Source organism: Capsella rubella, unplaced genomic scaffold (assembly GCF_000375325.1).
Source record: "Capsella rubella cultivar Monte Gargano unplaced genomic scaffold, Caprub1_0 scaffold_7, whole genome shotgun sequence".
Classification (NCBI taxonomy): domain Eukaryota; kingdom Viridiplantae; phylum Streptophyta; class Magnoliopsida; order Brassicales; family Brassicaceae; genus Capsella; species Capsella rubella.
The window spans coordinates 17,022,834-17,036,380 of NW_006238917.1; the positions used below are offsets into that span (position 1 = coordinate 17,022,834).

General features: G+C 41.8%; 2 protein-coding genes and 2 pseudogenes across 2 annotated transcripts; all 4 read left to right on the forward strand.

The window, feature by feature from the left end:
• The first annotated feature begins 3,327 nt into the window (after positions 1-3,327).
• On the forward strand, positions 3,328-4,747 carry LOC111829490 (FBD-associated F-box protein At4g10400-like). The gene is made up of 3 exons (XM_023778592.1): positions 3,328-4,146; positions 4,240-4,380; positions 4,472-4,747. Exons 1-3 carry the CDS (start codon positions 3,328-3,330, stop codon positions 4,745-4,747), a joined length of 1,236 nt encoding a protein of 411 aa, XP_023634360.1.
• A 637-nt stretch (positions 4,748-5,384) lies between these two features.
• Positions 5,385-6,721, forward strand: LOC17878367 (annotated as a pseudogene).
• Positions 6,722-7,048: 327 nt separating this feature from the next.
• Positions 7,049-7,871, forward strand: LOC111829491 (annotated as a pseudogene).
• A 1,036-nt stretch (positions 7,872-8,907) lies between these two features.
• On the forward strand, positions 8,908-11,315 carry LOC111829492 (uncharacterized protein At3g60930, chloroplastic-like). The gene is made up of 3 exons (XM_023778593.1): positions 8,908-9,478; positions 9,576-10,354; positions 10,425-11,315. The coding sequence occupies exons 1-3, from the start codon at positions 8,908-8,910 to the stop codon at positions 11,313-11,315; spliced, it is 2,241 nt and encodes a 746-aa protein (XP_023634361.1).
• The last annotated feature ends 2,232 nt before the right edge of the window (positions 11,316-13,547 follow it).

A 13,547-nucleotide genomic window follows, 5' to 3' on the forward strand; every position in this document is an offset into this window, starting at 1 on the left:
ATACTCAAATATTGAGATCAAACCTTGCAAACACAGTTCTGACCTGGATTTTATGGATGCTCCTGCTCCTGAAACGAGCCTTTGAAGTTTTAGATTACTTGGGAGGACTGGATGATGTTGAAGGTAACTTGACAAAGACATGTGAGATATTGAGTGAGTGAGTTAGTTCCCCTTGGATCCACAGATGGTGAAGAAGATGCTCATAGTCATTCCTGGATTCAACTGCTCAAAACAAGATTCTCTAAGTTTCAGCCATGCTCTTAGGTACGCCCTTACTTTTGTTTGGTAGTCTTAAACTTGCTACCAATTTCCATTCTTCAACTAGTCTAATGTGCATTAGCCTAAGTACTTAAATGATGCATATATATACTAGTTGCAGCTTCTCAGCTATTCTCTCTCATGAAGCAAATGGTATCAGTCTCATAGTAGTTGCGAATTGCTTTTTTCGGTATAAAGAGGCTCAAAGCAGAGGAAGCTAAAGCTAGGTTTGGACACATTGATGGAAGATCACCTCTCATTGTTTGAACGTCAAGCAAAACAGTAAGTAATTATCCCTTTGTATGTAGCTGCTTTAGACAATTAAAATCTACCGTAACTAACTTGGTCAATGTAAATTTCACAACGATGGAGATGCCAATTGGTGCTATGAAAACAGAGAGAGATGAAATCTGCAGACAATGATAAGAGAGCAGCTAGTTCAGAGATAATGTCAAAGTTCACAACCTGAAGATGTGCAGCATTCATTTTACTACTACATCGACGTAGGCACTAGTCATTACTTGACAACCAAGTATGTCAAGACTTATATCGTTGGACAAGAGAAGCAATCCAAATCAAGGTATTAGCAGGTTTGTAATACTCGTCATCTTTTAATTTGATTTGGAGAATTCATAAATTTGTGTGGTATTATAAAATAAAGATTGACATCTCTGATTCTCATGGGTTAGTTTGGAACATACAGGTGTAACTGCTCCCTCTTGTCTTTGGTTTCAAATTTCAGAACAACCCAAGTCCAGATTCTCAAGACCTCACATCCTTGCAGGTATATACTGTACTTTCTTACTTTCTTACCTTTTTCTTTTTAGTTAAGAATAATCATTTTGATTTAAAGATATACAAAAGTAGATTTTTTTTATGTTTTTTCACTTCTAATTTTTATGATTTAAAAAACTAAATATCAAAGTTTTTACCAAATAATTTTCAAGTAAATAGTTTTAATTTTTAATTTAACCAAAATGTTTTTTTTTTCTTATAAACTAAGTGCTAAATTTAAATACGTTGAAAACAAACCGGACCTAGCATCCAGTCCCTTTGGGGTCCGTCAGTTTGGTGTGAAAGTTCAACATGTTTTCATGTATTGTAAATTTAATGCTTAGCATGTTTTAAGGCTTTATATAAAAAATTTTTATATAAATTTTTTTTATATAAATACATTTATTTTGATATAACCTGACCTAGCATCCAGTCCTTTGAAAGAAACGTAGTCCTCCAAAAAATTAGGTCTTTGAGGTTTTTATACCAACACGTAAAATTATCAACAAATTTTAGAAATGTTGCTTAGAAATTACGGTTTTTTATATAGCAAATGTATATTTTTCAATTAAGTATATATTAAAATGATATAATATCTTAATGTAGCTAAGGGTAGGCTTAAACTTGCTACCAATTTCCATTATGCAACTAGTCTAATGCGCTATAGAACTTAGCTTTATCTTCCATATGTATGATCATCATATAGAATTAAGTATTAGAATTGAGTTATCATGAGCAGTGATGGTAATGAGTATTCTAAGTAAGTAATGATGCAAATAGATAGTAGTTGCAGTTTCTCATGAAGCAAATGGTATCAGTCTCATCGCCTCTATGCATTTGCTGATCTCTTCTGTTATAAGTAAATAGCAATTCTCTTTCTTTAGATGTGCATAATGTCAAGGTTCAACCTAAAGATGTGCAGCAGTACTCATTTCAACATAAGGTAAGGCCATGCCAGCCGGTTATTTCATCCAAGTGCCTCACTTAGAACGCACTGGTCTTTACTTGAAAACCAAGTATGTCATGACAAATTCGGTTTATAGCGTTGGACAAGAGATGCAATCCATAAGATCGAGGAGGTATAGTGAATGAGGTATTAGTAGGTTCGTAATAGTCGTCGTCTTATAATTTGATTTAGAGAATTAATAAATTTGTGTGGTGTTATGAAATAAAGATGACATTTCTGATTCTCATGGGGTTTGTTGTAACAAACAGGTAGCTGCTCTTCGTTTGTGGTTTCAAATTTCAGAACAAGATATCTAGGCATGTCAATCGGGCTAATCGGCCCGGCCTGGCCCAAAACCCGTAAAACTCTCATATATATGAGTCCGATTTGGCCGGTACGAAAAATATCTGAGCCTATATTTCAAAGCCCGGCCCGGCCCAAACATATTATATCACAAATTCTAGTTTTATAATTATTTTTAAAATTGATTATATGTGTATATTAAACGTTTAAATACATGAATATTTTAATATTCTGGTGACCAAAAAAAAAAAATTATTTTCCATATATATTCTTAAAATATTTCCTTTATTTGTTCTTGAAACTAGTGAGATTTTTTGTAATATCTTACCTAACAAAAGTTTATTTTTCAAATTTACGTGATTTGAGAAGATGCCTGACTTGAGGGAGGCATAATATGGAGAGTCTTATCGGATCAATCTCATCTACCACTTTATCGTTTTTGAGGTAATCAGTTTTAATATATCAACTGCAAGTTTTGAATCTCATTTATCGAATCATCTATTAATGATTATTTAAATTTGGTAAAATACAAAACTTACTTTTGTGTAAGAAAGAAAAATACATGTGCTGAGAATACAAAACAGTCGGTTCCTACTCAACTCATAGAGGTAAAATAAAACTTACTTTTGTGCTGAGAATTGTGAATCTAAAAATACATGTTGGATAGAAAGCCCGGTCCAATAGAGGTTGAAGCTAAAATTATGTTGGATATAAAAATATGATCAATAGGGTTTTGTGACCAAGAAAAAAAAGAAGATCAATAGGGTTTTATATTCTGACAATTTGTCTCTGCGATATCTTCGGGAGTTTTAAATTTCCAATAGCTTACACCGGTATTGTTCAGGTATTGTTCATCTTTAGAGTCTTCTAGGGTTTGGTCTCGTTTCTATATCTGTGTACGACGTGGGTCTCAGCATGTTCTAGGGTTTTGTCTCGTTTCTATGTGTGTATGTGGCTGTGTTTCCTCTAATGACCCAATTTGTTTACTTGGCGCTTAAGACAAATCCTTGGACTCTTATGGTATTCTTTTATTGATTTTGCAAGGTATGGACAGAATCAATGGATTGTCTGATGACGTGCTGGTGAAGATATTAACTTTTCTTCCAACAAAAGTTGCTATATCCACTTGTGTTTTGTCTAAGCGATGGAAGTTTCTTTGGATGTGGTTGCAAACACTAGAGTATATGTGTAGAGAGCCTGAATCTAAGGAGTTCATTGACAAGAATCTGCCTTTACATAGAGCTCTCGTCATTGAAAGAGTTTATATCGACGTATCTTCGGACTCAAATATTGAACCTAAAGATTACCAACGTTGGATTAGAATCTTAGTTTCTCGCCATATACGTGTACTGATAATTTATCATTATCTCATTCATGGACGAAACATATTACCGAGTAGCTTGTATACTTGCAATTCGCTCGTCAGCTTGATACTCAAAGGACCAATTCTCTTGAATGTTCCTCGTAGGGTTTGTCTTCCTTCTCTCAAAACTTTGGGACTTGAAGGAGGGACAGACGTCACTAATCGTTTTCTGAAACGGCTTCTATCTAATTGCCCTGTTCTTGAAAATCTTGTAGTGGATAGATTTGGTTGTGACGGTATGAGAAAGTTGACTGTTATCGTCCCGTCTTTGCAGAGATTAACACTCTTTTTAACTAATGATTTAGACGAGTTTGTGTTAAATACTCCTGCCTTGAAGCAATTGAGATTTAGGTTTCATTTTTCCAATTGTCACTTCAGTATGATTGAGAAGATGCCTGAGTTGAGGAAGGCATTAGTAGAGATTAAACGCTTTTCTAATATCGATAGTCTTATCGCATCAATCTCATCTGCCGAGCATCTTTTCATATGCCCACCACTTGAGGTAAATCAGTTTTTATATATCAAGTGCAAGTTTTTTCAATCTCATTATCCAATCATCTGTTAATGATTTTAATTTTTGAATATTGTGATCAAGGCTGTGTATAGTGATGGTTTCGTCTTCAACAAACTTAAACATCTCAAGATATGTGAATGCAAAGCCTATTCGTCGAGTTTCCTTGTCCGGTTGCTCAAAGGTTCTCCTAAGTTACAAGTACTAGAATCCTCCAGAATGCTTGTAAGTTTGTTAGATAAACTCTTGGTTTTTGTTGTTGTTTATTTATGCATGGTTCTTTATCTAATATATTTTGTTTTCTTGATTATCTCAGGGTCATGGACCTGATTTTAAAGATGACAAGAATGACTGGAATCCACCAACTACTGTTCCTCAATGTATATTGTCGAGCCTAGAAATCGTCAAGTGGTTCAGATATTTAGGAAGATCTCAAGAGAGAGATCTTGTGACTTATATCTTGAAAAACGGTCGTCGCTTAAAGGCTGTAACAATCAACTCTAAACCATATTATATGGAAACCCATGACATGTTCAAGGAGTTGGCTCTTTGTGCTCGAGCTTCAACCACATGTAAACTTGTTTTTACTTGAGGGTTTGAATCGTTACATGTATGTTTTTGCTTATTTTAAATTAGATTTTCAAATCACTATTTCAATAACATTAGATTTCATAAAAAAAATTTACGATTCGTAATTCAATAACATAGGATTTGCTGGTTTTACACAAATCACTTAAAATGTAAGATTCAACATTTAAAAAAGAAAAAAAAAATTATAAGAAAGCAAATTGATAAGACAACCAGTTCCAACTGTATGTGATTTGCTAAATTGTGAATCTAAAAATACATGTTGGATATAAAGCCCGGTCCAATAGAGGTTGAAGCTAAAATTATGTTGGATATAAAAATATGATAGTAGGGTTCTTTTATTTTATATTCTGACAATTTTTGTCTTTGCGATATCTTTGGGAGTTTTCGATTTCCAATAGCTTACACCGGACTCCACCACATGTACTGTTCATCTCTCAAAATTTCAGCATGTTCTAGGGTTTTGTCTCTCGTTTCTATCTGTTTACGTGGGACTCAGCATGTTCTAGGGTTTTGAATTGTCTCGTTTCTATGTGTGTATGTGGCTGTGTTTCCTCAAAGTACTACTTCGTTTACTTGGCTTATATAATAAGACAAATCCTTAGACTCTTTATGGTATTCTTTTCTTGATTTTGCAAGGTATGGACAAAATCAATGGATTGTCTGATGACGTGCTGGTGAAGATATTAACGTTTCTTCCAACAAAAGAAGCTATATCCACTTGTGTTTTGTCTAATCGATGGAAGTTTCTTTGGACGTGGATGCCTAAACTAGACTACATTTTTAGAAAGCATGAATGTAACGAATTCATTGATAAGAATCTGCCTTTACATAGAGCTCTCGTCATTGAAAGATTTTGTATCGACGTATCTTGGGACTATATTGAACCTAAAGATATCCAACGGTGGATTAAAATCGTAGTTTAATCCACCGAGTAGCTTGTATACTTGCAAATCGCTCGTCACCTTGAAACTCAAAGGACCTGTTAGTCTCTTGGATGTTCCTCGTATGGCTTGTCTTCCTTCTCTGAAGACTTTGAGACTTGAAGAAGGGACATACTTCACTAACGGTGATCTGGAACGGTTTCTATATAATTGCCCTGTTCTTGAAGAACTACTTGTGGTTAGATATAGTAATGGCCGTATGAGAAAGTTGACAATTATCGTCCCGTCTTTACAGAGATTAACACTTTGTTTAGCTCATGACTTAGACGAGTTTGTGATAAATACTCCTTCTTTGAAATACTTAAGACTTAAAGTATTATATTTCCAGTTGTCGCTCATGTTTGGTTGAGAAGATGCCTGAGTTGAGGGAGGCATTAGTAGACATTAACTTTTCTAATGTCGAGAGTCTTATCGGATCAATCTCATCTGTCGAGCATCTTTCAATATGCCTACCACATGATAGTTCAGAGGTAAATCAGTTTTAATATATCAAGTGCAAGTTTTCAATCTCATTTATTGAATATTTCCTTTGTTATTGTTGAGCAAGGCTGTGTATGGTGATGGTTTCGTCTTCAATAAACTTAAACATCTGAAGATATGTATATGCGAAGCCTATTCGTCGAATTTTCTTGTCCGGTTGCTCAAAGGTTCTCCTAAGTTACAAGTACTAGAAGCCTTCAAAATGCTTGTAAGTTTGTTAGATAAACTCTTAATTTTTGTTGTTATCTAATTTTTTTTTTTGATCATCGCAGGGTCATGGTCATGGATTTGATTTTAAAGATGACAAGAATGACTGGAATCCACCAACTACTGTTCCTGAATGTATATTGTCGAGCCTAGAAATCTTCAAGTGGTCAAGATATTTAGGAAGATCACAAGAGATAGATCTTGCGATTTATATCTTGAAAAAGGGTCGTCACCTAAAGGCTGTAACAATCGACTATCAACCATTTTATATGGAAACACTTGACATGTTAAAGGAGTTGGCCCTTTGTGCCCGAGCTTCAACCACATGTGAACTTGTTTTTACTTGAGGGTTTGTATTGTTACATACATGTTTTTTCTTATTTTAGCTGGATTTTAGTTTCCATATGTATTCTGTTTAATGTCTTCTGACACTCTAAACCTGAGCAGTGCCAAAAAAAAAAAAAAATGTACTCAATGAACGTATCGTATGTATGTCTATGATATGAAACTGTTTTGTTCTCGCTGTATGTATGTATGTGTTCTGCCCAGTTGCTGTGTTTCCTCTAATTACTAATTCGTTTACTTTGTTTAAGACAATTCTTTGAGTCTTATGGTATTGTTTGCTCATTTTTTTTTGTTTCCGTTGCAGTGACATTAACTTGAAATCGTAAGATATGGACGTCAATGGATTGCATGATGATTTGCTCGTGAAGATATTAACGTTTCTTCCAACAACAAAAGAAGCTGATGTATCCACTTGTGTTTTGTCTAAGCGATGCGAGTTTCTTTGGATGTGGATGCCTAAACTCGACTACTATTGTCAAAAGCCTGAATGTGGGGATTTCATTAACAAGAACGTGCCGTTACATAGAGCTCTCGTCATTGGAAGATTTCGTATCTATGTATCTTGGCTATCACATATTGAACCTAAAAGATATCCAAGGGTGGATTAAAATCTTAGTTTCTCGCCATATATGTGAGCTGGAAATTACTTATCATCCCACAGATGAAAACATATTCCCAAGTAGCTTGTATATATACTTGCAAATCGCTCGTGACCTTGAAACCCCGTTACATAAATCTCATGGATGTTCCCTCTATGGCTTGTCTTCCCTCTCTCAAAACTTTGCTACTTGGATATGATGGATGTCTTCAACAGCTTCTATCTCTTTGTCCTGTTCTTAAAGATCTGTCGGTGTTTTTTAATCTACATGAAACACCCAATGAAAGAGTTCAGTATTATCGTCCCGTCTTTGATTATCGTTCCTAGTGATTACAGTCCTCAACTTATTAGAAATCTCTCTACGAGATGTAAGTTTCTTTGATAAACTATTTCTTGTTTCTCTATTTGGTGTGTTAAATCTAACTCTTCTGCTTTTGGTCTTTAATAGTATCATTGGATTGATGATGAGCGTGACGGTATGGTTTGCAGCTGGAATCAACCGATGTCCTGTTCCTAAATGCTTGTTGTCTAGTCTACAAGTTTTCAAGTGGTAGCGATACATTGGTAGACCACAAAAATAGAGATATTGTGGTTTACATCTTGAAAAACGCTTGTCACTTATAGAAGGCAACATTCTTAGCTGGGAAAAGGATAAATTATGATCCACCACTTGATATGATCATCGAGGAGTTGAGACTTTCTCCGCGAGCTTCAAGCACATGCCAACTAAGTATGCTCGCTGAGGACTAGGATCATATTGAGACTTGAATAACATTAGATGTTTTCTTTTGTTTAACAAGCAAACATAATCTTGTATCTGTGGGAGTGGGATCCGCGAACTGGAGATGGGACGAACTTGAGTGGGTTCCTGATTCCCTGTCCGAACTTGCAATAAGACTTGCTAAACGAGAGAGAATTGTTTTAAGCTTTATTCAGTATTTTTCAGTCAAAAATCCGACCTCTTACAGTTAGTTCTTTCCCCCTACTTATACTATTCTAACATACAATTAATGACTAGCGGGCTCCGCTCCGTAAATCACGCTTTCATCATCAAGGCTCCGCTTGACCCGCTGATAGTCCGTTTCGATTCTCTTTTCGAACTCCTGACTCCTTGACAGCATACGCCTAGTGGGCCGGGATCAGCTACTATAATGGGCCTTGGCTAACAGCCCGGTAACGAAGCAGGCCGTTAGCCCGTAATGCCGATTCCGGTACCCACAGTAAGCCCCCCAAGTCTTCCGAAGTGCTCCAGTTCGGGAGACTTTAATGCGGGATAATTAAAGAAACTCCGATTCCCGAGTTCGATATGATTGATTTGTATTTACTCGAGGTTGCCTTTTCGGATTACTGTGCCCCGGTTTTGCCGCTTCGGAATCCCTAGGCCGTCGGCTATAAATGATGCGACCTTCTAGCTTCCCTAGGTAATCATTTGGTCGCAGCCGCCGAGTCTTTATAAAGGTAAAAACTCTTCTCCTTCACTTTGTTTCGCCTTTCGTTTTTCATCTTACTCTTCTCTGTTTACTCTTCGACGATTTCTTCCGCCGTACTCGCTCCTCTGCGCCTCGCCTTTGTTCAATTCCTTGTTTAATCATGTCGCCGCCAAAACAAACTTTGCCGACCGGAGACGCTTCCCTTTCCGGCCAATTCGGCCCGCACCCTAGGTCGACGATCAAAGAAGAAGACCTGGTGCATATTAAGTTCCTCTGTGGCCTCTCGTCGGAGGCGGACCTTATTGCTCCGGGGCCTGATCTATCGCCGGAAGACCCACCCCCCGGGTACTGCTGCGCCTACGAGATCTTTTTCTCGAGGTGCGGCCTATACTTTCCGTTACCGGAACTGTTGGTGAAGGCGATGTTCGCACTCGGCATCACCCTTCCTCAACTGTGCCCCAATTTCGTCCGAACTATCCTCTGCCTCCAGACCCTAGCCGAGGAGCACGGCTACCTTCTAACCTTCCAGGACATCCTCCACCTTTATACAATAAAGAGTGGCCGAACTAGAGGTACCTTCTACCTCAGTCCGCTGGCGGGGTTCCGGGTTTTTGATGACTTCCCGGAAAAGGACGAGCAATACCGAAGTGATTACTTCTTCTTCCTAGTGAACCGGGACACCTTCGGCGATCTACAAGAGCTGCTTGTTCCGCACTGGTCCCAGAAACCTGGTAGAGCTGCGAGGAGATTAGCGAACTATTTGTGATAATCTTAACAGCTCGGGATGCTAACTCGTTTTATGTTTTGTTTGTTGTTTTTTTTTTTTAGCTTCCCTCGACCGCGGGCTGCTGTCTCAAACCTTCGCGGACTACTTTACTACGTTCTGTGGCGCCGAGACCGCTTGGGACTCCTTCACCTGCCCCCGAATTCGAGAGGCCGGTGCCCGTATTCGCACCCGATTTCTTACTGTCTCCTCCCCGCAGTCCGCTCCCCCCAATATGAACTACCGCGAAGAGAGGGCTCATAAGAAAAAGATGGAGCTGAAAGAAAAGGAGCTGAAGAAGAAAATGGTTGCCGCGCTGGCGGATGCCAAGGTGAAGAACTCTTCGAAGGAGAAGTCCTCCAGCTCGGTAGCTCCCCCAGAGGGCGGAGATCGGGAAGTGATTACACTTCCTGATAGCGACGTAAGCACCGAATCTCCTGCCGCCCGTCCGACCCCGGGAGATGGCCAGGCCAGCGAGCCGAAGAAACGGAAGGCCGCCGAACCTGCGCGCCCAGTACGTGCGAGCTCAAGGCTCCGTACCGAGGAGAAGCCCGCTGAGACCCCTGCCTCGAAAGGCTCTTTACCTGCGACCCCGAGTCCTGTTGACCCGAAAGCGACCCCGATGCGCGAACTCCCGGGTAAATTACCTGTTACGAGGCTCTTTGCCTTCTCTTTATCCAAACCACTTCGGTCTAACACTAATGCCCTATTTGCAGCCCCGCCGAAATCCTTAGCCGACATGATGCGGAGCTTCAGCCGACCTGGAGCTCGAGTTCCCGCCTTCAAGGACATGTCCACGAACAACCGGGAGGACTACTTCCGCTTCGCTGAGAAAGTTGGCGAGGTAAGCCTACCCTTTTGTTCCGCTAGTGCCAGTACCTGTTCTTTTTGTAAACGCTTTCTATCCTTGGCAGATGTTGTTCGAATTCAACAGCTCGGTGGCTCATTACGAAGAGCAACTCTTCGTCACCCCCTCAGCCAGCGAGATAGGAGTTCTACAATCCCGGATCTCTGACCTCGAAAAGGAGGTAAAGAAGCTCAGGTCCTCGGAAGCTTCTAACCGCGCTGAAGTGGAGAAGGCGGTTAAGTTCAACAAGAGGCTCAGAACCGTTGAGGGCGACCTGCAGATCGCCGAATCATCCCTGGAGACTTGCCAGGACAAGCTCATATTGGCCGGCGAGCTATACCTAAAGGCGACCACTGCCGAAACGGAGGCGAGGCAAGAGCTTCAGGAGGTCAAACTTCGGAACCAGCTTTTGGAAGCGGGTAACAGCTCCGAGATGGAGAGGGTGAGGAGAGAGGAGCGGAGGAAGACGCGGGCTGAGCTTCGGAGCACGATCGATCAGATCGGGGAACACCTCGTGGAGCACGACCGTATGATTCCCCATGCGATCCGGGCTGCTGAGATCACCGCCAACCGAATGCTGGTGGAGGAGATCGAGAGGGGCGAAATCGCCGATCTGAAGGAGGAACTTGAAACTCTGAAGGCTGACGAACTAGCTGCCAATCTTGAGGCCGAAAAGGTAAAGAATTTATCTTTTGACCCTTCATCCTTCACCGCTTTACTAGCGGACTCTCCCCCCGAACTCGGGCCAGATCCTGCTCCAACCACCCTGATGATTGAGGAACCCGCTACTGACCCTCCTGCTGTTCCGAACCAGGAACTGGAAGCGATCAAACCGGGCCTTAGCAAGGAGGTGCGTGAAATGTCCACCCCCGAGAGTGGTGGAGCTCCCGTAGGTGAAACGGCCGGCCTCTCGTCAGCTCGCTTCGGGGATCACACCGCGGACCCCGAACTCAATTAATTTTCCGCTGGGGTTGTGCTGGTCTTTGACCCCCCTTTTGTTTAAACTTTTCCTTATATTTTTGCTTTTTATTAAGACAATACTTGAGCGTTTTTTTGACCACGGAGGTCACGCTCTTATGCTTTGATTTTCTGCTTAACTTGCTTTAATTTCAACTACTGGTTATTGCTCACTTACTTTGTTTTCAAGACATGGGAACTACTTTATTACCACTTTATTAAAAATGAATATTGCTAGCTGGACTCGACAATGCGAGCTGCCTACGTACCCGACTAGGGATCAAGCGCACCGTAGTTCGGTTACAAATCATAAATGCGTATTTCTTAAAAAGTGTGAAAAAGCTTAAGGTGCAAGGCATTCCACGACCTGGGCACTTGCTTCCCAGTTAGTTCTTCTAAGCGGAAAACCCCGCTACGCACTTCGGAAGTAATTCTATAAGGACCTTCCCAGTTTATGCCGAGTTTCCCGGCGTTAACTTCCTTTGTATTCTCATAAACTTTTCTTAACACAAGGTCACCCACGTTGAGTTCGCGGTTCCTGACCCTTGAGTTATAATACTTCGCGATCGTACTTTGGTAATGTTGTAAACGAACCAGAGCTCGATCGCGCTTTTCATCGATAAAATCTAGGGCATCCCGAAGAGACTCTTCGTTTTCCTCGGGCATCTTGGGATTCAAAGTCACTCGGACTCCTGGCACAGCGAGCTCCGCCGGGACTACTGCCTCCATCCCATATACTAACGAGAAAGGGGTCTCATGCGTCGACCGTCGGGGTGTAGTTCGGATAGCCCATAATACGCCCTGCAGCTCTTCAGCCCATCGCCCTTTATATGAATCCAGCCGTTTTTTCAAATTAGCCAGGATTACTTTATTCATAGCTTCGGCTTGGCCGTTCCCCTGCGGATAACGAGGCGTGGACTTACTTAACCGAATCTTCCAATGAGCGCAAAAAGCTTCGAACTGCTTCGATACGAACTGTGATCCATTATCAGTTACAATCTCGTATGGGAGTCCGTGACGGCAAATCACGTCTCTCCACACGAATTGCTGGACCTGAGTGCTCGTTATAGCGGAGTATGCACCCGCCTCGACCCACTTGGAGAAGTAGTCGGTAAGAACCAGTAAGAACCTTACTCCCCTTGTCGAGCTATGGAGCGGTCCTATTATATCCATCGACCACCTCATGAACGGGTACGGGGCCGAAATCGACGACATAAGCTCCGAAGGTAGGTGAATCGTTGGTGCATGCTTCTGGCATTTTTCACAGTTCTTCACATACTCTTCGCAGTCCGCCTTCATCGTCGGCCAAAAGAAACCATAACGCTTAACCTTGACCACCAGAGTCCGGGCCCCCGAGTGATCCCCGTTAGGTCCTTCATGGATTGCCCGCATTACTATCCTTGGTGATTCGCCGGCGATGCAGGTTAAGTACGGACCTCCGATGCTACGGCGAAGTAGGCCCTCGTTGTGTAGGCAAAATCTGGCTGATATGATCTTGATTTTCCGAGCCTGCCACTTATCCGAGGGGAGCTCACCTCCCTTTAGATAAGCCAGGATAGGAGCTCTCCAGTCCATTCCCAAGCTACCAGTAGGGGACTCCGGCTCTCTTCCAGATTTTTCCCTTCCGGGTTCCTTGCTACAAGGAGTTCGCACCTCGGGGGTTCCGGATAATGCTTCGGACTCCTCCCCACTTTCAGGGAAAGAGAGATCCATAGGGACTGGAGCGTCCCTCCGAACTCTGACGGCCCTGGTTGGGACAACCGGCCTCTCGGGCACCGCCTCTCCCCTATCAAGTCGACGTTGCATCGATCTGGTAAGGACATTTACCTCACTCAAGCAGACGCTGGGACGTTCCAGGACCTCCACAGGGATAATTCGAGTAAACGTAGGGTCCGAAGTTGAAGCGAGGGATGCAAGCGAATCGGCAGCGGAATTCTCGGCCCTCGGAATCTTTACCAGTTCGAAGTGCTCGAACCGTCCGGCTAATTCTTTTGCTGCAGCTAAGTAAGCTTCCATACGCCCGTCCTTAGCCTCGTACTCACCCGAAAACTGACTTGCCACCAACTGTGAATCACAAAAAGCACGGAGCTGTCGGACCCCGATCCCCGCGGCCAACCGGAGCCCAGCTAGCAATGCTTCGTATTCGGCCTCGTTATTCGAGGCGTCAAATGCTAACCTAAACGACTGTTCAATTACTTCGTTAGAGGGTGCGCGGAGTCTTACTCCGACGCCG